Below are 26,167 nucleotides of genomic sequence, written 5' to 3' on the forward strand. Positions count from 1 at the left end.
AGGTACTACAGAGTCTCAGGCTTGAGAATAATTCTGCCTTTTTTTTTTTCAGAGAAATATTTGACCAGTGAGCACTACCTTTTCTGTATTAAACTCCATTCCAAATGATAAATCCTATTTATTTTGAAGGATTAAGAGCTGCTAGTAGCAGCTGGGCATGGTGGCGTATGCCTGTAATCGCAGCAGTTCAGGAGGCTGAGGCAGGAGGATGATGAGTTCTAAGCCCCACTCAGCAACTTAGCAAGGCCCTAAGCAACCCGGTGAGACCCTGTCTCTAAATAAAATACAAAAAAGAGCTGGGGATGTGGATTAGTGGTTGAGTGGCCATGAGTTCAATCCTAGGTACCCATCCCCCACCTTCAAAAAGAGGTGTGGTAGCAAAGTTTAAAACATTTCAAAACCTCTAAAACTAGAAAAATGAATTCATCTCTAATTAACATTCTCAAAAGTGAAATTGTTTTATAAGAAAATGTCTTTGAAAAGCATAGTCTACAAAATGAAGTATTGTCAATGATCTCATGATATGTGGAACAGAAAAATTCAGCACTGATTTTTCTAGACTCTGAGAGAACAGATGAAAAAAGGTGGAAACACACAATGAGACATCTTATAAGGTCATTTCATTTCTTTCTTTTCGAATTAGGGCAAATAAAAAAAGAAACATCTAAACCTGATGTTCAAATAACTTTTTCCAGTTTGATCCAATCCTTTCTCCTTAAGAGTACATTTATAAGTGCCCCAGATCTGTGACTGATAGACATATTGTTCATCCCTTTCTTTGCTCCTATTGGGTTTGAAAGGCAAGTAACTCCCTCCTCTGTCCACCAGCCTTCTGTCCAGAATGACTGTCACCTGGATGCTCTTTTTCACATTACTTTTGGGCTACTTCTCTTTTCACCTTTAGTTTGAGAATCCCAATCCTGAAATAACAGCGTGCACATCTGAAAGACTTGAAAAATTTTCTTTTTCTACTGTAAAGTGGAAGTTGTTCAAATGATGTCTTTGTAAACAAGAAGGCGGCTCACCCAGCCTCTCAATGAGAGTACAATGGTGCTGGTCCTCTGGGCTGCTTGTCTTCCTCCTCCTCCTCCTCCAGTTGGTCCTGGAGCCCAACCAACTCCCAGCCCCTTTCCTGTTCACTGTGCTCCAAAGCTGCTGGGAAAAGACCTTATATTGGTGCCCTCTACACCTATCTCTGAACAGAAGCACAGCTGCCTCTGGGCCTCAGTACAAAGAATCTTCAGGAGTAAAGGTCCTGGTTTTGTGGTTTCTCAGGCCTCTGAAGTCTGTTTAATATAAACAACGAACTATAAGAAACCAACAAAAAACAGGAACACTTCACTTCCACTCTAGGACCAACAGATTTTTGTTTCCTTCCAGTAAATTCAACAAATTGAGGCCAGAGTCTGGGCATGGGATTGGGGCATAGACTGAAGACCACACTGCTATGCTGTCACAGAAGGGGACTAGATTTCAGGACTGGGGTCTTATCACAAAGTACACAAGTGGGTAGATTACTTGGATGGCAGATTAGCTATATCCCTTGGCCAGCCACTTTGTGGCTATTTTACTGTCCATTATTATCTCCTCAAACATGGAAAAGGAAAAGGGGCCATCAATCAACTTGACATGTCACTTCCTCAACACTGGCACATCTGGCAGAGCCAAATAGAACTGCAGAAACCGCTCCAACTCTTTCTGGGTTATGCTTCGCTTCTCTATTAAATACAGAATCTGCTGATAAAATGTAGAGTGTAAGAAACATTTTATAGCACATATAAAATTATTTTACAAATGCTAAATCTGTGCTGGCTTTTCCTATTATCTGAGTGTTTTAAATAAACCAACACATGGTATAGCTCTCCTAAAATAATTCAGATATCATTATCTATTAACAGTGAATCATCTAGCCATACGTTCCCTAAAGTTTTAGTCAATTAGATATGACAGGTTATACTCCAAAGCCCTCAAGATTAAAGATAAAATGTCTATAACTAGTATTAAGAATGACCTAGATTATTAAGAAAACCCATTTAAAGGAATTTCAATAACAAAGCCTGGTCTGATAATTTTATGTTACGAAAAGGAATCCTTCCCTTAAGTGTATATAAAAATTATTAACACTGAAAATTACAAAATTTATTTTTGACTAAACTGCATTTGTTACTTAGATAAGGATCAACTGGATGAGGAAACTGAGAGATACTGAAAAAATACTTACAATAATAGCAATAACCTCACTAATATCCCTTCAGTGAGGTTAAGAGAAATCATCAAAGAAAGAAAATTATAGAGATATACCTCTTTTGTTTTGTTTTTACAAAAAGGTACAGGGGACAACTTTCATTAACACTTACTTAAAAATAGGGTGATGCAATTCATGAGGGAATGTAAAAGCAGAGGGTGTAAAAGTTAATTATTGCACATCACTGTTCTGCCAGATGACACCGTAAGGTGGGTCAGTAACTTGGTTTAAATCACTAAAACACAGCTACTCTGTAAGTATCTGGTCTCTGAAAGATGTTAAATGCTGTGATTTGATGATTAAATCAGAAATTCCCTCATGACATTTATTCAGCCCTACTGGGATGGCCAGAAGCAGGGACAGGCAGACGGCAGGTCCAGGAGGGGTTGCTTGGTGTTGAGGATGCCCCCACAGTGGTCTGCACACCACGTTCCCACCAACAAACAGTCACTCTGACCTTGGTATACAAACCTCACTGCTGGGGGCAGAGGTGATCACACGCTATTAATAACTTACCATTGCAAAATTTATGATAGCATCTTTCTTGCCTTGAATCAGAAGCAATTTAAAAAAACACTTTGAAATTATGTTCTCCAACATTCTCTTTAAAACATTTATATGGATCAACTTTATTGAAAGTGAATGCACAGAGATAATGCAGAAAGAAGAAATGTTCCCAAGACTAAACCCTTGATGATATTTTTTAATTCATTATAAAGAAAAGATTTCACCAACAGTAGCAGCTACTTATTTTTGCTAAGTGTTCTCTGCTTTTCTGCATGTTCCACGATCTTTTCTTCTACATAAAGCCCCTTCCGCTTCCGTACTGCATTCATGTACTTCCGGGCCTGGTTCTCAGAATCAGCCTTCTCCCCAAAGTGCAAGTACTCTTCCTCAGTAGTTGGCACCCAGAAAGGGTCGCTGGGAATGACCTTGTAGGAGAAGATGACAGCATGTGCCAGGTTAGGCAGATATATTTCATTTACTAAGCTTAATTCACATAGTCTTAGCTAATGGAAAAATGTTAGGTAATTAAAAAACAGTTAAGTTTGCTAGGAATGAAAATAAATAAATGTGCAGAATCATGGGAACTGTGAATAAATGTAAGCAGATCAACAGAACTTGAAATATATAAAAGAGCCCTCTCATAACTCTAAGCAAGAAAGAACACCATTAGTTTTTAGTAAAATAATAAAAAGTTCTCCTTTTGATGAGGATATGTCTTATTATCTAAGTGTTTTAACTTTGTCTATGTCCCCAATAAAGATCAATAAATGTAAGCACATTTTTTATCATTTGAGCTTTTGGTCTAAAATTCAATGGAGTGCCCTGGTGAGCTGGCCCAGGTGGACTATATACTCTTGCTGAGCCCCAGGCAGACAATAGCAGCCTTCCTTCCTCTTTCCTCTGGATCCACTTATTTATTGTTGGTGAGGGAAACATGCTGAGGGCAGTTTGTAGCTACTTCTTGAGGGGAAGGGAGAAAGGCAAAACTTGAAGAAGGGAAAGAAGGTGAGAAAATGTTAGTCTGAAAGCCAGAGGCTGAGCCCCAGGGATGGCCAGAAGCCAAGTCACAATGTTCAAGGAGGTGGTGAGCTTGAACATGCACCTCCCTGAGGTCCTTGAGCAAGGGGCTGACTTCTAGGACAGACGACTGTGTGTGTGCTAGTGCTCCCCCTTTTGGTTATGGGAGGAACACCACTCCCAACCCTCCTGCAGGTGAGAAAGCTCTGTGAACTGATTGATACTCTTGGCCTCTGCCTCCTCACTCAGGGCTCCCCATGGTCACCTATTTGATTGCAAAGTATAAAGTTTGAGACATGGGTGGCATGGCCTCCTCTTTTTCCTTGTCACTGTAAGCAAGGTGTTCACAGAAAACACACAATCTACCTGGTGCCTCCACACTGTTTACAGAAATAGACTTTGCCCCACCCTCTCTACCTGTCTAGATCTTGACTGTAGTATAGGAAGTCTGCAGACCTTGAGACAAAGATTACATTCTCCAAGATCAGGTTTATTAAGAAAATATATGCCTTAATTTAAAAAATTTTTTTTCTTATTTCTCAATTGGAGGGAAGGTTATCTACTTGATGGCCACAAATTCCAACTTTTCAAGTCAAAATACAGAAATGAAAGAAAATGTTATTTTTAAATAGTCACTATTCAATATGGAAAGGGAAATTTTTCGAGGGCCAGGAAGGGAGAAGTTTCTGGAGAGAGAAAGGGGAGACCATAGTAGTAAGTGCAGGCAAAGCCCATCTAAAGCCCCACAGGATAGATGACAGCCACGAGGGCCTGGCTCTTAATGCTCCCTGAGGATGGGCCTGAAGTCACACATCTTAGGCATGTGGAGCCAGAACCACTGTTCTTCTTTGGAGCTGCATGTCTGATGTTGCATGTCTGCCCAGGATGTGACTAGTCGTGATCTGTGACCATGAGGTGGAAGAAGTCCCTTCTGGAGATTGGACTCAACCTGTACCATCAATGTGGGTGAAGGCATGAACTGAGCCCTCTGTGAAGGACATAGCTGGTACTCAGAGGGCTGAAGAAGCAGCAGCTCTGAAATGGTAGCAGAGTCTACCCCATGATAGGGGTACAAGGAGAAAGGAACTTCCACTGCAGATGACCCTGGGAATAAGAAATAATTACAGAGCGGAAATACAAAAGGAAATCCAGCACTATGAAAGACAAAAACCAGATTCAACCAAAGGAGGAATTCATAATCAAATTAGGAGAGGTAAGAGCCATCTGGTGAAAGCTAGTAGAAAGTCCATTTACAAATTCTCAAAGAAATAAAGGTAGTAGATAGCAACCCCAAAACACTAGATGACTGTAAAAAAAAAAAAAAAAAAAAAAAAAAAAAAAAAAGAAGAACTAGAAATCCTAGAAATGCAAAAATAAAGAAACTCAGTAGATATATTAAATAGAAACTGCTAAAAGAAATGAATTCATAGATATTTGAAATTTGGAATCTATAAGGAACAATTAAAATTTTAAAAAAAGACAAAAAACTAAACAAAGCAAAACAAAAAACCTCTCAACAACCCAATAAACAAGTGACTTGAACAGACATTTCTCCAGAGAAGAATACAAATGACCAACAAGCAAATGAAAAAATGTTCAACATCATTAGTCATTTTTGGAATGCAAATCAAAACCATAGTGAGGTACCTCTTCATACCCACTAGCATACTATAATCAAAGTAATTTTTTAAAAGGAAAATAAATGTTGGTAGAATGTGGAGAAATTGGGAGCCTCACACATTGCTGGTTGAATTTTAAAATGATATAGTCACTGTCAAAAAACTTTGGAGATTTCCCCAAAAGTTAAACTTTAAATTATCAAATGACACCACAATTCTACTCCTATGTATATACTCAAAGGGAAGTGAAAACAGGGACTCAATCAAATTCATGTATCTACAAATTCATAATAGCTAAAAGGTGGGAAGACCTAAGTGATAAACAAAACATGGCTTATCACACAAAGCAGGATCACTCATCCTTAGAGAGGAATGAAATACTGACATACACAACCTCTGCGCTGAGCGAAGACAAAAAAATGCCACATATGGTAGGATTCCATGTGTTTGTGATATCAGAACAGGTAAATACACATGTATAGAATGTAGATTGGGGGTTTGCAGAGACTAGTGGGAGGAATGGCAAGAAACTGCATAATGGGTGAGGCACTTTACTTTGGAGTGATGAAACTGTCTTGGAGATTGTGACTGCAGAACACTGTGAATGTACTAAATGCAACAGGATTGTTTACTTCATCATGGTTATTTTATAATATGTGAATTTCATCTCAATAAGTTATTTTTAAAAAGACTTACAGAAATTTCCCAGGATATTGGGGGGGGGGAGAGGGAGAGAGAAGGGGGGTGAGAGAGAGGGGGGGTGTGTGAGAGAGATATTTTTAAAATACAAAAAAATTAAAAGTCATAAAACAGATATGTAGGGTTTATAAGAGTCCTAATATTGGAGAACAGGACATGAATCCTCAGATGGAAAAATCTACCAAGTCCTGAGCAAGATAATAAAATAGCTGCCCTCGTGGGGCAGGGACTAGTGCTGCAGGTATATGAGCCCTGTACCTCTTGATGTTCAGTTCTGCCACCAGATGCCACAGAACAAGATCTGAGCCATGACCAGGCTCCCTGCTCATGAACAGAGGCAGCTGTGTCCTGGTACTGAGGTAGATGTGGAGAAAATCAGAGAACCAAAGAACTAAGAAATAGCTTCTAAGCAAAAACAAAATAAATCCCAGAAGGAACCAGCAGGCTGAAAGAAGCAAAAGGGACCAGGAAAGCACAGTGAGTCAGAGCTCTGGGGGGTGATAGTAAGTCTACAGAATGAATGTCTGTTTGGAAGTAAGGCTCCAGTTGGTGAGTAAGGAGAGGGGACACAAATGGGGACATGGCCCAGCCCTCATCAGAATGAGGAGTAGGAAGTCCAGTTCACTGGTAGAGAAGGTCATCATGATTATTAGCCATACTGAGTCTGTGTGGTAGGCTCAGGGTCTGGACTGGCAGGAGTAAGGAAGACGACTGCCACTCAAAATAGCCTGAGTAGCCAAAAGCCATCCATTCCAGGGTGCGAGGTAGGAGTATCTCTGAAGTGGTAGCACAAGAAAACCTTGTGGTGATGGAACAATGCTGTATCTTGACTGTGGTAGTGGCAGTGACACTAAGTTACAAATCTGACAAAACTGTATAGAATCACACATACACACATAACAGGAGAAATGGAGTTTAGATCCAACGGTGTCGCCAAGTCACTGCACCAGCCCTTAAATGCTTAAGCAACTATATCACTACAGCATTATGGCCCTTGTAGTTGAAAACATTCATAACTGATATATGAGGCTGGTGTGAAAATTAAAGGAAGTATTACTAGTCACAAGGTGGGTACCAGGCATGTTCTAGTTTTATCTGGTTCCAGAGCCTGCCCTTTTTACATTAACAGTAGACTGCCACGAAGACGAATTTATCCCAACATAATTTGCCCAATGTTATTAGCTAAGTCAAGTGCATATGTTACCACTGGTGAAATATGAATAAGCTCTGTGGCTGCATCAGCACCCACATCTTTTTTAGTATCATACTACAGTTAGGGATGGCAACACGGTGGGCGAGGGAGAGAGTGAAGAAGACTATATAGGGCCTCTCTATACATTTTTTGGTATATTTTTGTGAATAAAATTATTACAATTTTAAAAAAGCCACCCATCCTTAAGTTATAATTCCCTTTTATCAGGGTCAACTGCTGGGAAGGTCAAATTCTTCAAAACTTGTAAGAAACCAAGTACCTGAACTGCTTAGGAATTGATTCCTCTGCTGTGAGACAGGAGGGTGGTGGTGGTATATGTTCCTCAAGCAACAAAACAAGCAAAGAGAATAAATGGAGTGGGAAGAGCTTGAGGGGAGTAGCACTTCACTGAACTCAGGAGCAGGGACTGAGGTCACAGCAAATGCAATACGGGGGTTAACAGGGATGGCTCTAGTTCAATGGCATTCTCTACCCAGTTAGCTGTGTGATCTTGGGTAAGTTATTTCAAACTATCTTGTGCCTGGTTCTCCCACTTGTAAGGATGGAATATGAAAACCCCAATCTCATTTAACTGTATTGAGTACTGAAAGAGACCATCAGTTGACATATGCCTGGGGTGCAGTAACACAGATTACCACCTTCTCCATCAGACTGCTGGGCCAGGAATCCAGGGCCAAGGTCACAAGAGCCAGCCAAGGTCAGTGGAAGGGAAAGAGAGAAACTTAGAAAGTAGATGGATCCTCTATGGGTTTTTTTTTTTTTTAATAAATTATACTCTATGTATATATACCTTTACTTTATTTATTTTTATGTGGTGTTAAAGATTGAATCTAGTGCCTCACATGTGCTAGACGAGCACTCTACCACTGAGCTACAACCCCAGCCTCCTCTATATGCTTTTATGAGACCTTGAGGATAGGGTGAATGGAAAAACGAGCCATCTGAAGAACTGCTGCTACACTCTGTGGGCTAGCAGGTGAAGCTCTCTGCTGCCACTGTCACCACAGGAACACTACCCTCCACCCAAAGCCACAGAGGGTAGAAGCACAAAACTAGTGCCCTTGGGTTGAAGGAAACTGACATGTTGCCTGTGAGGAACCAAAAGCCTTCAAGATATATACCTACAAGGGTTGGGGATGTGGCTCAAGCGGTAATGTGTTCGCCTGGCATGCGTGGGGCGCTGGGTTCAATCCTCAGCACCACATAAAAATAAAAAAATAAAGATGTTGTGTCCACCGAAAACGGAAGGATAGATATTGAAAAATTCTCTCTCTCTTAAAAAAAAAAAAGATATAAACCTACAAAATATTACCCAAATCTCGAGAAGTGCCATTAACGAAGTATTGGCAGATTGCTGGGACCCTGCCAAATCTAAATTGTATTGTGTATATCATATTGGGGGTTCCTCAGCAGTCTAATTTAGTGAGCTCCTCATTTCCAGGGAAGGAGAATACCAGAAATAGCGCCCCGCCCCCCCACCCCAAATGAGCCAGCAACAGAAAAAGAGAGTCTGGGGAAACCAGGAGGGAGTGGAATAAGGTATCAAAAAGACTATAACGTAGGATTCTCATCTCAGGGATCTTTGAGGAGGAAGACATGCCTGGACCCACATGCTGTGTATACACATACTGGAGTTTATTTGATTTTAAAGAGCTCAGTTGTCCTCATTATGCTAAATGTACATCAGGCCCAGTCACTAGATAGTTATGTGACTGTTAGCAAGTTACACAAGCTTCCTGAGGCTCTATTCTCCATCATTCTTCTGGAGTGAGACTGACCAAGGGCTCCAGTAAATACAAGGATTGCCCCATGAATTTTCACATGTCACTGTGTTTATTCTTTGGCTAAGCCTGCAGCTCAGGGAGGTTAAGACTTGTCCAGTGTGGCTGAGCTGGACATCCTGCAGATTCTCCTGTAAGGCTCCCTGTGGACTCCATGAGGAGACTAGGCCCTCCTCTCCTCCAGCCTTGGTCTTTACTATGGTGCTGTCTCAGGAAGATAGAAATTACTACTTTTCTTTAAGGCTAGGCATCCTTAGTGTATGCCTGATAACAATGTAAGAAAGGTTCTCAGCAGGTCTGAGTTGTAGTGGTGAATAAATTTCAAATCCTGTTAAAAACAAAGTGACAAACAACAGAAAGCAATGAGTTGCTAAGTGAGACACACCCATTCAGGAGAATTTATGACCAGAGCCCTTGTTTTAAAAATAGAAGACTCAGCGTTACAGGTCAGTGGAAGGGATCTCTACCACAGTCTTCTCAGGTTGGCTCACTTTTTACCTGCAGGCTTCCAGGATCACTCTTGGCACCCACTGATGTCTGTCCTGGGGGACTCCTTGGGTAACTTGCTTTGGCAACTCCACCCTGCCAGCACTGAGGCTAACCGGACAGGTACTCTACTTTTTCAGCTGCACCACTCTTGCATCTGTGTGGACATCCTGAGGCCACTTGCCTCAACATGCCAAGAAACTCTCAAGAACAGGGCAGAAGAAGTAGCACCTTTCTTAGTGGGACAAAGACCAGATGACCCACTGTGGCCATCTACCTTATGTTTTACAGAAAGACCCCTCTCAGCCACAGAGCAGGGTCTGCCATCAGATTGGAGGGACAGTGCTTCTTCCCAGTGGCTCACCCAGAACTAATCTGCCTAGAGGGAGAAGAGATTTTTGCAACTTAACAGCCTGAAGCAGATGCCATCCTTTATCTCACAGGAAGGCACCCAAATTCAAGCTGTTGCCCCAGGCAATTTTTTTTTTTTTTAAACCTGGAAGGAAAATGCTTTGGGAGCACATTTCAATTTTATGCCCAAGTCTGACTATGATTATGGCAGGCAGGTGGGAAACACCATATCCAAAATAAACTCCTTCAGTGCTCTCTTCTTTCTCACCCAGTATGACCTGAGCCTACTCCTTAGGATAATCTCAATATTAAGTGGTAAATCTTGAGGTTATGCTGACATACATGTGAGTAGCATTGGTTGGTAATATTTTTCTTTCTGTGCTGTTATTAGAGCTTTTTCTTCCTTTTTTCTCAGAAGGGTAAAACTTAGAAAGAGAAATTATGAGATTGCTGACTTCAAAGGTTTCCTTGTGGAAAATGCCTGTAATTTTATTTTCTCTATTTTTTGAAGCACTTTCTCTCAAAAGCTCTTGATTGTAAATTATATGGTGTGGTAGAATACAAATGAAAAAAAGTGCCTTGGAGTGAGAAGCCAGATCTCAACAACTGTGTTATTTCTAAACCTAACTATGGGGGGAAAACGGAGACAGCCAAGAAATATCAGATCAATGACATTTAATTATAATGTAGTTTTTAAGACTTTCAAAGATTTGAAGCTTTTGGAAATAGGACCATGACAGGTGGCAAGAAGATGACAGAAGGATTGTATAAACTGGAGCAAAACTTTTCTTGACAACATTTTTTCTCTAAAATTGTTTATTAAGAGATTGATTTTTAATAATAAGTTGCACCTAAGCCAGAAATTAATACTTTTTTTTTAAACTACTAAGTATGTAGGATCAATTTGCAGCCTTTTTTTTTTTTTTTTTTTTTACTTCTGAGAGAGAAAGGAAACTGAAAACCATCAAGGCTTTTATATTAACAAAAACTGCTTATGTGGTAAACCTTGCTACTTTTTATACAAGTTGTCTCTAAATATATATTCTCCTCTGTGTATTTACTAATAGATGGGCATATAACTACCTTAGATCAGGGAGTATAGGCATACTTTTTCTAAAAAGAGTTAAAGAGTAGAGAGCACAATGGTAATACAAACTACTCAGGAGGAGAATCACAAGTTTGAGGCTAGCCTGGGCACTTGGTAAGACCCTATTCAAAAAAAAAAAATTTTTTTTTTTTTTTTAAAGTCAGATAGCAAATATTTTCTGTCCCAACTATTTAACTCTGCCTGAAAACAGCCACAGAAAATATGTATATGAACAGGTTATAGCTGTATTCCAATAAAATTTTATTTACCAAAAGAGGCAATGGGCCAGTTCTCTGACTCCTGACATTCCTCAGTCTCCTTGTTAGATGGGACCTTGTCAAAAGTGGTCATATGATTGGGCTGGGCATGGATGCAGGTGAAGTGATATGTGTAAGATTCAGTTTGTGTCCAAAGGGAGGGGTATTCTCTATTCTTCCCTATCCTTATTCTTATTGGCAGGAATGCAGATATGATAGTAGAAAGTGGAACAGCAACTTTGGACCATGAGTGGAAGCAAAGTGTTGCTAGCAAGTCAGAATGAGTCAGGCTGCTTCCTTAGACTCAAGAAAATTACCCTCTTCTCACTTAGGTTGCTGTTTCTGGGATGCCTTTCTTAGATCAGTCTTACTTCTTTCCTTACTAATATTTTGCCAATTAGGAGATGAGGGAAAGTATAGTTTTTAAAAATGTGCTTTGTAAAATCACTTTCAAGGATTAGACTAAAATGCTGAGATTTTTGAACAAAAGATAGAACATATGAATTTAAGTTTGCCACTCTTCAGTACTGATACGACGACAACGGTTTTGAATGCCTATTTACAGACAGTCCCAGGGATTACTTAACCTACATACTCTTCATTCCCATCAAACATACTGTAACCCAGGTTTCTGTGCCAGTGTTGATCAAGGCCATCTTCATGAAATAGATGACTTTTCATCTTTTGTCATCTGCCCTGTGATCACATGTGAGATCATGAAAACCTGGGACAGATGACCCTGAGATGTTGTTCAGCTGGAACATCGGCAATGTATTTACACTACACACATAGTTCCTGTTCTTAAGGCATTGACTTTTAAAATCCATTTCTTCTATTTCTTCCTGGTTTGTGTTTTATATAGAAAGCTTAGTGCCAAAAATCAAAACCAAAACTGAAAAACTAAAGTTCTAGATAAAAGAGAAATGGCTACCTAAACCTTAAGTAGTAAAAATAAGTTAAATTTTCTGGGACTTCTGCTTTCTACATAATGAAATGCAGCAACGATACCTATTGAGTCAAGGTAATAAAAGCATTGAAACTGGCAGGGGGTGTGGCTCACTTGCCTGGCAGGCATGAGTCCCTGTGTTCCATCCCCAGCACCACAAAAGAGAAGAATAGCAAAACATCATTTACCTTTCAAAGATGTAAAATGTAAATGTAAAATGTAAAATGTAAGAATTTCAGAGAAAGTAATGTGACCTAAGTCACCAAATGTAACCTAAATCAGAATATTAACCTTGGTTCTATCAAGCATTAAGACTGTGACCTCCCCTCGACCCCTCAGAAGGAAACACAGGCACAAATGAGTGCTTTGGATTAGCATCTTAAAACTTGTCTCAATTTGGGTGATAGGAATTTGCTGAACTGACATCCAACACATTCTGTCCAAAGTCAGTTTTTCCAAAGTATCACCCTTCTTTGTTAATAAACTTGATTATAAACTTGATATTTTAAAAAAAGTTCTTCCTCAATTATTTTCATTCTCCATTAATCATCTAAATCTAAACTCTTCTAAAAATGGTCTAGAAAAAGGAAACCTTATGGTTAAAGAAAGTGAGAGGAGTAAGAACAGCTCATTACTGAAACATGAATTTTACTGAACTAAAAGTTTATGGGGAAAACCCCTGGATTCTGTGTGGAGCCTGGTGCAATACTACACTGTGGAGAGAAAGTCAGAATGAACATGGTGTAGACTCAAAGAGACCGAAAACCAAGAAAACAACTTTCCTGCCAGCCCTACCAGTGTTGGGCTCTAGGTAAGATATCTGACACCCTTCATTATAGCAGGGGTGAAAAAAAAATCAGGGAAGTCCCACAATTTGTTCAAGTTCAAATAAGTGGCAGAATACCGGAAATCAGGATTAGCTGACTCCAATGTCAGTTCTTCCACTAAGTTGCAACTTCCTTGGTAAAAGTAAATGTGCAGTTATTCAGATTCCCTATATACAGGGACAAAAACTATTTTCTTAAAATAACCCTTTAATTGAAGGTTTAAATAAACATCTCTTAGTTGAAAAATCTACTCCTGACTTTAGGATTCTTCTTGAAATATAAATTTGCTTCCAACTCATGCCCTGCAGTTCTCTTCCACTGGCCTCTCTTGCATTGCATTCTGTTGGTTAATGTCTACTCCGCCTTTAAGATCTACTCAGGAAGGCTAATCAATTGTCATTATTTTCTCCCCTAACTTAAAGAACACTGGGTTCAAAATCCTTTCTGCAATGTGGATTTGTTTAGTATTGCTTTTGGATTATAGATAAGGTTTGCCTGCTCACCTACCTCTACCTATGTGACAAGAAAGTTTTAATGAGCCGTGTCATTCCACAGCACTTGAAAACCATAGAAATCCTGCTCTCCAGAATGAAGACTGACAAATATATAACCATAATAACTTAAAGCTACCCTTAAAAGTATGCACAACTGCTCCTTCTAAATGCTGGAAGTACTTTTCCCTCCTAGAAAGAGATTCTTGGAAGTTTTGCTTTCAAAAGGTCTGTGATTTTCTTGTAAAAATCTTAAATATAGCTTTGGCCAGGGTGGGGTTGGGAGAGGGGTGTTACATTTTCTGTGTCTTCAATTTTTACATCAAATAGAATGAATGTGCATATGCACCATAAAGCCACATTTTCTATCTGAATGAAAAAAGCTATCTGTTTACTTCTGTCTGTCTGAGTGGAGCCACAGGAAGGCCCAATAGTATAAATTTTGTTGGCCACTCCTGGCTTCTTCTGTAAGCAGGTCCACTGATGAGAAGGAAGGAAGGAGGGGTGGCGGTTGAGGCTTGTTTTTTTGTTTGTTTGTTTGTTTTTTGTGATACTGAGGACTACACCAGGGATGCTTTACCACTGAACTACATCTTCAGCCATTTTATTTTTTGAGACAGGGTCTTACTAAATTGCCCAGGCTGGTCTGAACTTGCACTACAGGGTCCAGCTGGGGATTTGAGTTCTTACCTCCCAGTGGCTGAACACCAGCTGCGGGCTGGCCAGGCCACTCGTCCTCTTCCTGATTTCATCAGCAAAACCAAAGCTTTCAGCCACAGGCAGGACAGCCTTGATGATGAACATGTCTGTCCCTTCTTTCATTTCTTCTTGAAGCACTCGACCTTCTCTCTTTGACAAGACAGCATAGACTCGACCTGCAAGGCCAAGAATCTTTTAAATCCATTGACTGGTCATATAACTTGAGCCACACTAACATGATTACTTTTACACCCTGTTAACAATCCACTAGTGATTCAATCTGCTCTCAATACTTTAGCATGCAGAAGCCTGGAAACCTAAGTGTCTATTTAAAAAGTAAAGCACAATTACGGAAAAGTCAGAAGTAAAAGGTTACAAACCCCAGGCTGTATCACCCAGAGACAATCCTCTCAAACAGTGATCAGCAAGAGACTGTGTAAGGACGTTTCAATACAATTATATCCAGGAGGATTTTAATAATTATGATGAGAATCATAATTATGACAGACTATTTGAACTATATTGGATTATAGTAATAAGTGAGCAATTGGTATAATGACATTTTTATACTAGAAATTAAAACCATACATGTATGTTTCTTAAACTGATGACATCTAAGTACAGGACTGTTAGTGTTTTATTCCTCTGGAAACTGATAATGATTGGAATCTTTAATGTCTAGTAACAATTTCTAGTGCCACAGCATAAGAATTCTAGCAAATGCTTTTGGTTGACACTTTTAATTTAATTTATATTTAGTCACAATTCTGCCTTAAAGGAGGGAAATATCTTACACCTGGATTGGCATTCCGTGTGAGTGCTGTGGGTACTCAAATTATCCCTTCATAAGAAACAGATAAATTAGAAGTTATGGACAATAAGGAAGAGCTTGCTATATCTAGCAGATAAACTTACTGAAACCTCCTCTTTCACCTACTGCTTAAAATACTTTTAAGCACAAATGATCTATACATATGTAAATGTACAACACTGAAGTTAAATAGACCTAAGTCTCCCTCTACTATGAGTCCTGGAGTCTTCTAAGTGACAAGGTGAGGAGTCTGATGCACAAGCCATCCACCTTTCTTTTTTAAACTAGGAACTGAGGACACTGACTCTCACACTTTTTTCTCTGATTCGGATTTCTCCCTGGTAGTGGTTATTAGGAAGGACAAACAAAACAATTAGCAGAAAACTTACTGTCTCACAAGGCCTGTTTTCTTTAAATAAGAATTTAAAAAACAGGAAACTTCTACTAGTGATAGACAGTATCTGGTCTTCCACCCCACCCCCCACCCCCAGCTACCACATTCTCTCCTTCTTTTCTTCCCCACATTTATCAAACAGGTAGCTTCTTTTTCATCACTAGATGTTCTTTGACACAGAAGCAATCCTTGTTTGATGGGTTCTACTAAAACTGTTTCCTTGGAATCTCACAAAATTTTTCTTATTCCTGACCTTTTCACAATCCTCAATCTGAATGATTTCTCAGAAGTTTGAAATTCTCTCCAATTTTAGTATTACCCTCCTTCTACTCCCAGTCTCTGACCATCATTCTACTGTTTTAGTAATTCTTGAGGGTAAAACATCATTTCTGTAAGTATTCTGTGAAGCTTCATACTGTTCTTTGAACAAACTCTGCCCTCAGAAAGCCAACTCATTTCTCATTTGTGTGACTTTAATTTTATTCGTGAGCCTCCTAAAACTATCTCTAAGCCAGGCCTCTGACCTGACTTCAATCCCACACTAAACAGTGGCTGCAAGGGCATCTCTGCTGCAGAACCTGACTTCCTTTTAAATTCAACATGTCTAAGAACACAATGCCATTCACAATGCCAATTGCTGCCATCCTCTCTGTCATTTGTACTAGAAATGTTAACAGTTATAGTTACAGAAGCACAACAGTGGGCTGGATGGTAACCTAAGGGTCACCAAGTTCTACCCCGTTAGTTGTTCGAACTCTGCACACATATCCTAAAACTTGCTTCCCAGGGTGGTCCATTCCATCTTCAGATAGTCCTAAGAGCCAGACAACTTCTAAGCCGCTGCTACCCTGAAGATTCTAACCATCAGTCCTAGTTTTCACCACATGGAACAAGTTTAGCCCCTTCTCCCCCAAACACACACACATGCACACACATGCATACACACACACATATCAGCCTCTAAGCTCTATGTTGCCTTCTCTTTTCCACACCAATCTCTCTGACATGCTGTGTATTTCCTGTTTTATCCCAGCCACTTTCTTACTTGAATTACTGTGATTTATTTACCTCCTTTTTATTGTGTGTTGCCCAGAAATGAAAATAATATTCTAAGTACAGTGTGACAAGCTCTGAAAAAAGCAGAACAACAATTATCTTCATTAGTGATCCCTTCCAGGCCTACATATTATTTATGTAGAAAAATATCTCACCATAGTAGCTAACATGTGTGAACTAGTACTCTTTACTCTTCTATCTCATTCTAAGAAAAGTTTTAAGGTAGTCTACGGAAGTAAACATAAAACAGGGGTAAAAAAGAATGAGGGAATTGGGGTAATGGGAACATGATAGGGGGCTATTTGGGACAAGCTGACTACTGCTGAATTCATCAGCTCTTCCCCTTCATAGTTCATGCCATTAGGCTTGGATCAATACTTCTAACTGAAATAGACCATTAATCATGTACTTTTGAGCTATTCAATTTTGACTCCACTAACACTATATCCTCCCAGGACAGGTGTGTTCAGGCTTAGAAGCATTCAGAGACCCTCTAAGCCTGCCACTGTTATCACTAGCAAATTAATGTGGCCAGAATCAGCAAGGATCACATGGCCACTGACTGCAAATACTCTGATACCCCTTCCATTGGATACGGGTATCAGATCTTGGTCATTTGTTCACCCATGTAAAGAAAGACCACTAAGTGCCCTGCTGTATGAAAGACACCAGGGAAGAATTCTGAAGGAAAAAGAAGCAACAAAAAGGAGAATCAATTGCAACACTTTTGACCAGGGCTTTACTCTTTAGCGACTACATTATAAATGTCTCAGCCTGTATACATGGCCCCTGACAAGTAGTAGCAGTAACCTACTACTTCTGCTCCTGTGACTGCCAGTCAGAGCACTGGGAGCAGAGGGTAAGCTGCTTGCTGGGCACAGTACACGTTGGAGGTTTTTCACTCAGAGTTCATGGTTCCTGCAGCCTATAATGTAAACCATCAGTCCAACTCTTTATTCAAATGCTTTTCATTATTGAAGACCCATTCAATAACAACTTGCTCCATGAAATCTGATACCCAAAGTGCAAAGAAATCTCTTACCATTTAGCTCCACTGAACCAAATCTGTTGCTTCAGAGCACTATAGATTTACACACACGCACACACACACACACACACACATTTTCTTCTTCCTTAACAGTAAGAATAATCTATAGAGTCTATAATCTTTAAAGCTGGAAGGTAATTAAAGGTATGTTGTTGTCTTCTGAATTTAGGAAAGAGGATAGCTTTTTACAGCTCTATTTTCTCAAATAGTATAAGAGAGACCAAAGGGAATTTCTAATTCAGGGATGCTATAATTCAATATTACAGCACATCAAATTGATAGCATTTATGCAAAGGTTAAAAATGAAAATTTCAAATAAAAAATAGCCAAATAGAAGCATGCTTAAAAACAAATAACAAACATAAGAGGCCAAATATTAAATTACTCTTACCATAAGGTAACATCTATATACAATGTACTATTAAGGGCAAGGCTTATAAAAGAAAGTGGAAAATGCAAGGTTCATTCCCAAGGAGGGAGCCTTTTCTTTTCTGATTTTTGTAATCATTGCTAACATTTGTGGAATAATTTAAATTTTACACACACACACACAGGTGGGCACTTCTTACTCTTAGAAACTAGGTCGCACTAACTTCTTTTATCATAGATCTACCAGACTGCTAAATCAAGCCAACGTGGTTGACAGGATAGAGATGCACTTCAATCAAATAGGAGATAAAGCCTACTGTGGACGTAACGGGGAATAAGGGAGCATTGCTACTATATAGATGAATGCTGCTACAAGTTTACAGAAAATTGATGTTAACAAGTTTACCCCACCCTTTAGGGCCTCTGCTCACAGGCTCATGTTCTTATTATTATCAGCTGCTGAAACATTTAGAAGGCACAATCGAATCCAAAATAACACAAAGCTGGCAGATAATAAAGACACTGACAGAATGAGGTAAGGACCCAAATTTAACAAGACACAGCATGGATAATTATCAAGTTCTTCATTGGCTTCAACCAGCAAGTGTCCAGGATTAGAGCATCAATGCTGAACAACAGCTCCTATAAAACCAACTAGGAGAGAGTTTAAGTTCAAAAATAGTCTTTGTCATGTTGTGGCAAAAAGATGGTGAACTCAAAATTATTCTGTCCATCAAAGCCCACTTCAAAGTACCATCGTTTTCTTCCTTTTATGGTACTGGGATTGAACCCAGGGTCACTTTATCACTGAGCTACATCATCAATTTAAAAATTTGAGACAGTTTTGCTAAGTTGCTGAGGCTGGCCTTGAACTTGGAATCATCCTACCTCAGCCTCCCAAGTAGCTGGGATTACAGGTGTGCACCACCACACCTGGTCATCAAAGTACAATAACTTTCAAAACACCTACCTTGTTTCCAAATTTTGCAAATCCAAAATTTCTCATAAAATGTCACTAGAAAACCATGTTTGTGAACTAAACTCAACTGTATTTTACTTTTAATTGTTTTACATAATTAAGCTTTGCCTTCTTAACTCATCTCTCAAAGCAAAAATCATGCTTAACATAAAAATTGGCACATGCAGTTCAATAAATCTTTGCTGAATTAAATTATGTAATACTGGTAAAATGTAAAACAAAATAAAAACCCTCAAGTATAGAATAAGGTTTCAAAAATACACAGAATGTTTCTGATATGTTAAAACACACAGGTTCTAACAATGTCAGCATTTATTCCTGCATATAAGAGAAGTACAATAGCTGGAGCTGTGTTGAAAACTCTAGTACTGTCTAACGAAATAGGTATTTTTAAAATATTAGTTTACTGCCAAAAAATACAAAAGGATGGGGCAAAAAAGAGATTGACAGGTTAGAAGAAATTCTGCAAAATGAAGCAACTTACTGGTTACATGACAAGAAAGTAAAAACAGCATTTCTGATATCCTAAGTAGTCCATTAAAGGGAACTTTTATGAGTAAAAAAAAAAATGGTAATAGAAGCACACCTTTAGAAAAGTAGATTTTAAAAGTAAAATGGGGCATTTTCTTGGGATTATTTCCCCACACAAAATGATTTTTGAGATGATTATTTCCTACAAAATTTCTCATCTGACTACACGAAATTCTATTCATTTATGAAAGGATTTCTTATTTTAAAAATCTGTATAGACAAGAACTGTTTAAAAGAGACTAAGTTAACTCATTTTGCCAAATAAAAAAGACCAAAATTTAACTTATGTTGATTCTTGGAGAATTAAAAGGAAAAGTCAGCAAAGTCTGAAGTCATCTCAGAAGATCTCTGAATAGCCAGACAGGAAGAAAAAGGCCTGGAATGTCTTCATTGCTTTTTCCAGTTGGAGGTGTTGATTTAGAAGGAAGAAGAAAAACACAAATCAACAGCTATTTGATGAACCTTGGACTCTAGTCTAAGCAAGAGGACTCCTCACCCACCAATTCAAGAAAGGGAAAAAAAAATCGAAATCAAATCTAAACAGCTTCTTTATAATGCAGTGGATGTGGCAGCCAGTTGCTTTCACGGAAATGTGTTAAGAAAGCTCATCATCAGATGATGGTAGAGACAGGATACTAACCGGTATGCATAGTGGACACCTAGACAGTAACTAAATGAGCTCTTGCTGTAGGCACAGCGGGATCTGTAACTAGTTAAGGCAAGGTAAAGGCATATTTTGCTCCAAAAGGAGAAACAGGACAAATAACCTTGAGGGTTAAAACAGGTATCTCTTCCGGGAAAGTGGCAGAATGGAGTCTGATGACCAGGAGATAAGTGCCAGGACAGACAGAACAGGATGACAAATGGTATCTTGAGGTATTGTCCTAGGGAGGCCAGGTCATAGGCAGGGTCCAGGTGGTGATTTTCTAATAGAAATGAGAAAGGGGATGCAGAAGGGTGACTCAACAGGGGTGACTCATCAGTGCTGGGAATTTCAATCTGATAAATGCCAACAGCTGATTCTGTCTTCATGCGTTATGCTCAAAATTTGTCTTCTCAAAAAACAAAGAACAAATGACAAGTTGAAATGGATAATGTAGAAGTGATGGCAATTTGTAGAGGAAATGTGTTCCCATTATTTTGGGAGGAAATACATGTTCCCATTATCTTGAGAAAAAGGGCAGGCACAGAAGGAAGGATCATTTCAAACATGTAAAGGGAAAGGAAAAAAAAACAAAACGAAAACAAAACCCAACAGGGTTAAAGGTAACAAACCCTCAGGAGAGTCTGAAAAAAATTCAATCATGAATGACCCCTATGACATAAAAAAGGAGAGAGAGCCTCCCTCTACCTTCTATTTTAAGAGGACACACAGAGTAGATGAAAAGGGACACCAATTAAGGGTGGATTACTAGTAGTGTGCCCAGAATGTTCAGGACCAGAACAAGCTGAGCCTACCAAAACAAATGAGCAGAAGACAACACAAAGGGCTTTTTTTTTTTTTCATTACTTCTGAAATAAGGAAGCAGGCCTACAAGTTGGAGACATTGGTGTAATATCAACAAAGGACAGCAAGAAAGCAAAGGTTCTCAATAACTAACTATTACCTCCATTCTCTCCAGTAAGGATGACGTTCAAGACAACTGGGAAGTTAATGAGCAAGTATGTGGTCTTCTGAAATGAGTTTAAGTCCTCCAGGGCCTTCAAGAATTATATCTCACAGTGGTATATAACTGGTAACTTGTTACCGGTTATAGGGCTACAATTCATAACTACAGGTAAAGGTAATTAACAACAGAACTTTTTTTCAGGATAAAAACTGGATTCCATAAACTGCAGACTAGAAAACCATATGCTAATTTTCTGAAGAAACATTATGGACAACATGGATTTTCTTAAAAAAATAGTTATACTAACCGAAGCTTTTTTTTTTCCCCCTAGTACAACTGTTAAGATGGCTATTAGGGGAATGTTACAGATCTTAATTTCACCAAAACATCTGATTTACAGCTTACTGAGTCTACTTCTCACCAGTCAAGAAAAGGGATCAGGCATGGTGATGCACATCTGTAATCCCAGCAACCTGGGAGGCTAAAGGAGGATTACATGTTTGAGGTCACCCTCAGCAACTTAAACCGTCTCAAAAGTTAAAAAAAAAAAAAAAAAAAAAAAAAAATGGCTCAGTGGTAAAACATCCCCGAGTTCAATTCCCAGTACAAAAAAAAGAGACACATGAAAAAGGAATCAATGTTAAGATTAAAATATTTCCTATCATTAATTTTTTCCTTTACTATTGTTTTTGTTTATTATATATGTAATTTAAGAAAAATTGTATAGACTCAGATTACTGGTACATATATACAGAAGTTTATGAGACTATAATTTCTATAGCTTAGGCAATCCACAAAATTTGGATTCTGCTTTTTGGGGAATAGAGGAGGAAGATATAACAGCTTTAACAATAGAAATGGGGCTATCTGAACTTATGATGCAATTGCTAAACTCTTATGTGGGAGGTAACAGTGTGTCTGTTCTGTACTGACTGTATTATCTATAAGGTGGCTTCTTTCTTAATAGGGATATTGATCAAATAAAGCATATGTAAAGGACAGCAACTGGAATGGTGAAAAGGTTCACAAGTCATGAAAACAGCTGAAGAATCTTGAGTTTTCTCCTGGATGTAAAGGAAAAAATCAACTCCCTTAAAATGAAGAAGAGAGTAAAATAGAGACAAACTATACCCTGGTTAGAAACTAGTAGGAGATACACTTAATGCTCAATATAGGAAAGACATCCTCTAGTCACTCAAATAGGGTGGTATGGCATCTGCCAGGGTCAGAAAGACTGGAGAAAAACCCTTCTTTAAGAATTTGAAGGAATCAGGATTCCTTGATTTTAACTCTATTTCTGCTTTCTTAAAAATGCCCTTAATTAAAATGTAAAATAACATCTGGGAATAGCCAAGATAGGTGTTCCTCAAACTAATTTATGGATTCCATGAGAAGCTGATAGGTATGTTGTACTCAAATTGGGTTGTGAAATATTGTATTGTACATCATATTTGGAGACTTGATTCATTTGCCTTAAGTAGTCTTGCAGTTACTCAATCTATGTGTCTTGTTTAACCCAACTGCTTCTAAAGTGCTCCTATGGATGCTCATTTTGTCTCATAGGAATCTTACTTTGATGCAAGCCTAAATTTCTTTTTTTTTGGCGGGGGGTGGGCAGTGCTTAGATTTCTGTTTTCAGAAATTAATCGGCAAAAAAAGCTTGCTAAAAAGAAATTAACCATGCACTGACTCAAAGGACCAAGAGCTAGAGGAAAACTAGTAATTTGGTCCATTCTCTCACCTTCCTTTCTTTTCTCTTCACCACTGAAACAGTTCATGATCTCCAGAGAAAAAGATCTACTGTATCCCAGGAACTGTTCTTCTGAGATCCCTAAGGCAGCTTATCCCCAAAATCAGAAATGGGTTTGACATAATGATTCGCAGTGAAATAATAAAAAAGAAAAAAAAATCTAATGATTTTCTTTTTCAGAAAGGACCCAGTATTCACAACAGCCCTTTAGTGTTATGAGGAGAAGAATGTTGCCATTTTTCTTTGATTCTTTTCAGAATGACTTTGGTTACCCATATTGATATGTTTGTTCACTTGAAAAAAAATGCTGCATGTAAGAGCAGTTTAATCCTCATTTACCAGACCTTTCATTATTAAAGGGAACAAAAGATCCTATTTGTAGCAAATGAAAAGATCTTAATAGTCACATATTCCCCTCCCTCAAGATTTTAATACTTAAGACCCCTGGCTTTCAAAAATCTCAATTTCTTAGTAAATTAGAAGATTATCTAGCTTCTAAATTCCTTTAGAACTTAGGATCTAGAGGATTTCACTGTTGATCAGGGAATCTCTCATGGTCTTTCCCTTTCCTTTCTTACCAAGAACATCACTGGTGGCCATGATGTCGCATGTGTACATAGCTGCCATCAAGCGCTGAGGTTTCACTTGCAGTGAGTATCGACATGCTTCTTTCATGGTGGCAATTAGCTGTCCTGAGAAAGGTCCATAGCAGTCAGTGATTGAAGAGTCTCCTTTCGGGGAAGTCCTCTTCTCAAAAGGCTCTAAGCAGACACCTTGTACCTCTTGGTTTTCCTCTCCAATAGGATGAATCTTATCTTCTTCCTGTCTCTCTCCTAGCAGATCAATTTGTTCTTGATTTTGCTTATCACTTGCTCCTTGTTCCTCAAATTTACTTAGGTCCCATTTTTCCAGAACAAAACAGACACCCATGAGGGGCTCCTCACACATGGGGCCAGAGAGGGTTGCTAACTGAAAACCACTCACAATGCTATTGCCCAAATCTCGGTATCTACTGGCTTCTTTTGAAGATCTGCCAGTTGGGCCTATCCATACAGAGTTCTGAAAATCTTCACTTTTATTAACTAGTATATTAGGCCCACATTTTCTTGGGCCAAATGACCAGATTTGATCAACAGTATTCCTCCATTTTCTCCCTGTTAAATGTTGCTCTAGTTTTCCTTTGAATTCCCAAATTTTCTCTTGGGTCTTCTGATGAATCATCTGAGTATTTTTGCCCTCATTCAAAGAGGATGTCAACAGCTCCATGGAACGAATCAAATCACTATTTTCTTCCAGAATCTGAGTGACTTCTTCTGGAAGGGGCACAGCTCGAACACTGAGGGTGGCAAGTTTATTGGGAGTTGTCATAGTGATTAACCCATCAGAGTCAACTTGGATTCCTTCAGGGATTTTGCTTTGATCTTCTTTTGTTTGGTGTATGACTGCAACTTTTTGTTGTTTGCCTATTTCTTCATTGACCATGTCAACTTTAGGGGGTTTTGTGATTGTTTCTCTGAATGGAATAATGGGTTCTGATACACTGATATGAATCTTTGCAAACCTACAAATTCAAGAGAGATAACATAAGTTTATAATCAAAATGGCATCAAAGCTTCATATTATGCAATGAAAATTGTGCAAACAAAACAGAAACATAAAATTTATTTTACTGCACAGGATCTGTAATTTACATTATATCACAATTCAAAAACTACTTTCATGTCAGATTGAAAAGACTACCTCTAATGGGAACATACCTTCAAGGGAGTTCTTCACTTGTAATGGAATTTCACTGCTTTGTTCATTCTTGAGAAAAATAAATCATCTATTTAGATAGGTATGTTTGAGTGGAAAATATATGTTTTAATAGCATTTGACCATATAAAGTCTTTAAAACAAAATCTGCCAAGCTGAGAGTCAGAAGAATAAAAGCCCAATGATTATAGCTCTAAAGAAAGAGAATCAGAGACTTTCAGGATCACTAGTCAAATCCTTATGACAGATTTTGCTTTGATAATTAGGCTCAGAGTAAGGCCAGCATGACACAGGAATATGTCAAGAGCAAGACTTTCCAAATGATCAGCAATGGTGAAAATTTTCTATCTTCATTGTGATTTCTGAATACTTCAGATGTGGCTAGTAAAACTTAGGAAAGGAATGCTTTATTTAAATAGTCACACATAGGTACTAAGCATGTGAAACATGGTTAGTGTGACTGAAGAACTGGAAATTAAATTTTATGACTTCAATTTTATTTTAAATAGCTTTGTATAGCACGGGTCTTGAGCCCCACAATAGCACCAAGTTCAAAAAGTCTTTTTCCTCACATGATGTCAAGTTTAGTTTCATGCTGGCTTTTTTTTTTTTTTTCAAGTGAATTATAAATCCACACAAGACAGAGTCTAGAAACTGACATGGTTTGATTCTGATTACAATGAAAACCAGAAGTCTTTTTCTCTTACTTCTGCCAGTTAATACACTAAAGTTTTGGTCTGGGTACATCTGCTATTAGAAATGTGGGTGGAAACATGTATAAATGTATGTGTATGCATGTACACATATACATTAATATGGGCTTCTAGGATCCTGGAGAACTACTTTTCCCTGGGAAATATTATTCAATAAGGAAACTTAACATTGAGAATTTCTGACATGCTTACATTTGATTCTAGATTTCTTTCTGCCTTCATATTTTGTAGTTGTGGGGTAGGTACCTAATATATTCGATTTTATGTCTTTGAATAAATCTGAAAACTCAATAAATGGATGGTTTTCTGAAAATAATGATATCCAAATTTATTTCAGAACATAGAACCTGAATTAGACAACAACAAATGAAAGAAAATAAAAATGTGAAAAACGGGTTATTTCCAATAGAAAGATTTGGCCACTAAGTTTTTTTCACTTTCAAGGATTAACTCGGAAGATCCAACATGGCGGCGAGAGGGGAGGCAGCGCTTTCAGTACCTCCTCAACAACGGGGTCAGAGAGACGCTTGGATACGCTTAGATTCGACCTGCTGAGAAATTCCTAGCAAAATTCCACTAAAGAGAGACCGGCCGGGAATTGGAAGGATTTTTGGAGGTGACAGTCTGCGCTAGACGAGTGAATCTCCCGTCACGCAGCGCAGAGGTCCAGACCCGACAGCCGCTGCCCGCGCAACTCGGGCGACTGTCGGCTGCCTGCACGCGGCCCCCGCGTCAGGGCGGATAGCCTCCGAGGCGCAGCGCAGCAGGAGCGGTGCAGGGACTCTAGGAAGAGGTCTCTCGCCAACCCTTCATGAAATAGCAAACCGGGAGCTGAAACCAACCAGAGACAGACCATTCCCACCCCTCCCTTCGGACACTCCGGCAAGGAGCCTGGGGCCCGCCATAGCAGAGTGGTGACATCACCA

General features: G+C 38.9%; 1 protein-coding gene across 1 annotated transcript in view; it reads right to left on the reverse strand.

Annotated features, from left to right (window-relative positions):
- Nucleotides 1-2,849: 2,849 nt before the first annotated feature.
- The window catches only part of Efl1 (elongation factor like GTPase 1), a 137,035-nt gene continuing 113,717 nt past the window's right edge, over nucleotides 2,850-26,167 (reverse strand). Inside the window, exons 20-22 of the mRNA XM_048790135.1 lie at nucleotides 23,352-24,334; nucleotides 14,217-14,401; nucleotides 2,850-3,177 (exon numbers count right to left, since the gene is read on the reverse strand). Coding sequence (XP_048646092.1) covers nucleotides 2,989-3,177; nucleotides 14,217-14,401; nucleotides 23,352-24,334 — 1,357 coding nt within the window. The 3' untranslated portion in view covers nucleotides 2,850-2,988. The remainder of the gene's footprint in view (nucleotides 3,178-14,216; nucleotides 14,402-23,351; nucleotides 24,335-26,167) is intronic.

This window comes from Marmota marmota, unplaced genomic scaffold (assembly GCF_001458135.2).
Source record: "Marmota marmota marmota unplaced genomic scaffold, marMar, whole genome shotgun sequence".
Classification (NCBI taxonomy): Eukaryota; Metazoa; Chordata; class Mammalia; order Rodentia; family Sciuridae; genus Marmota; species Marmota marmota.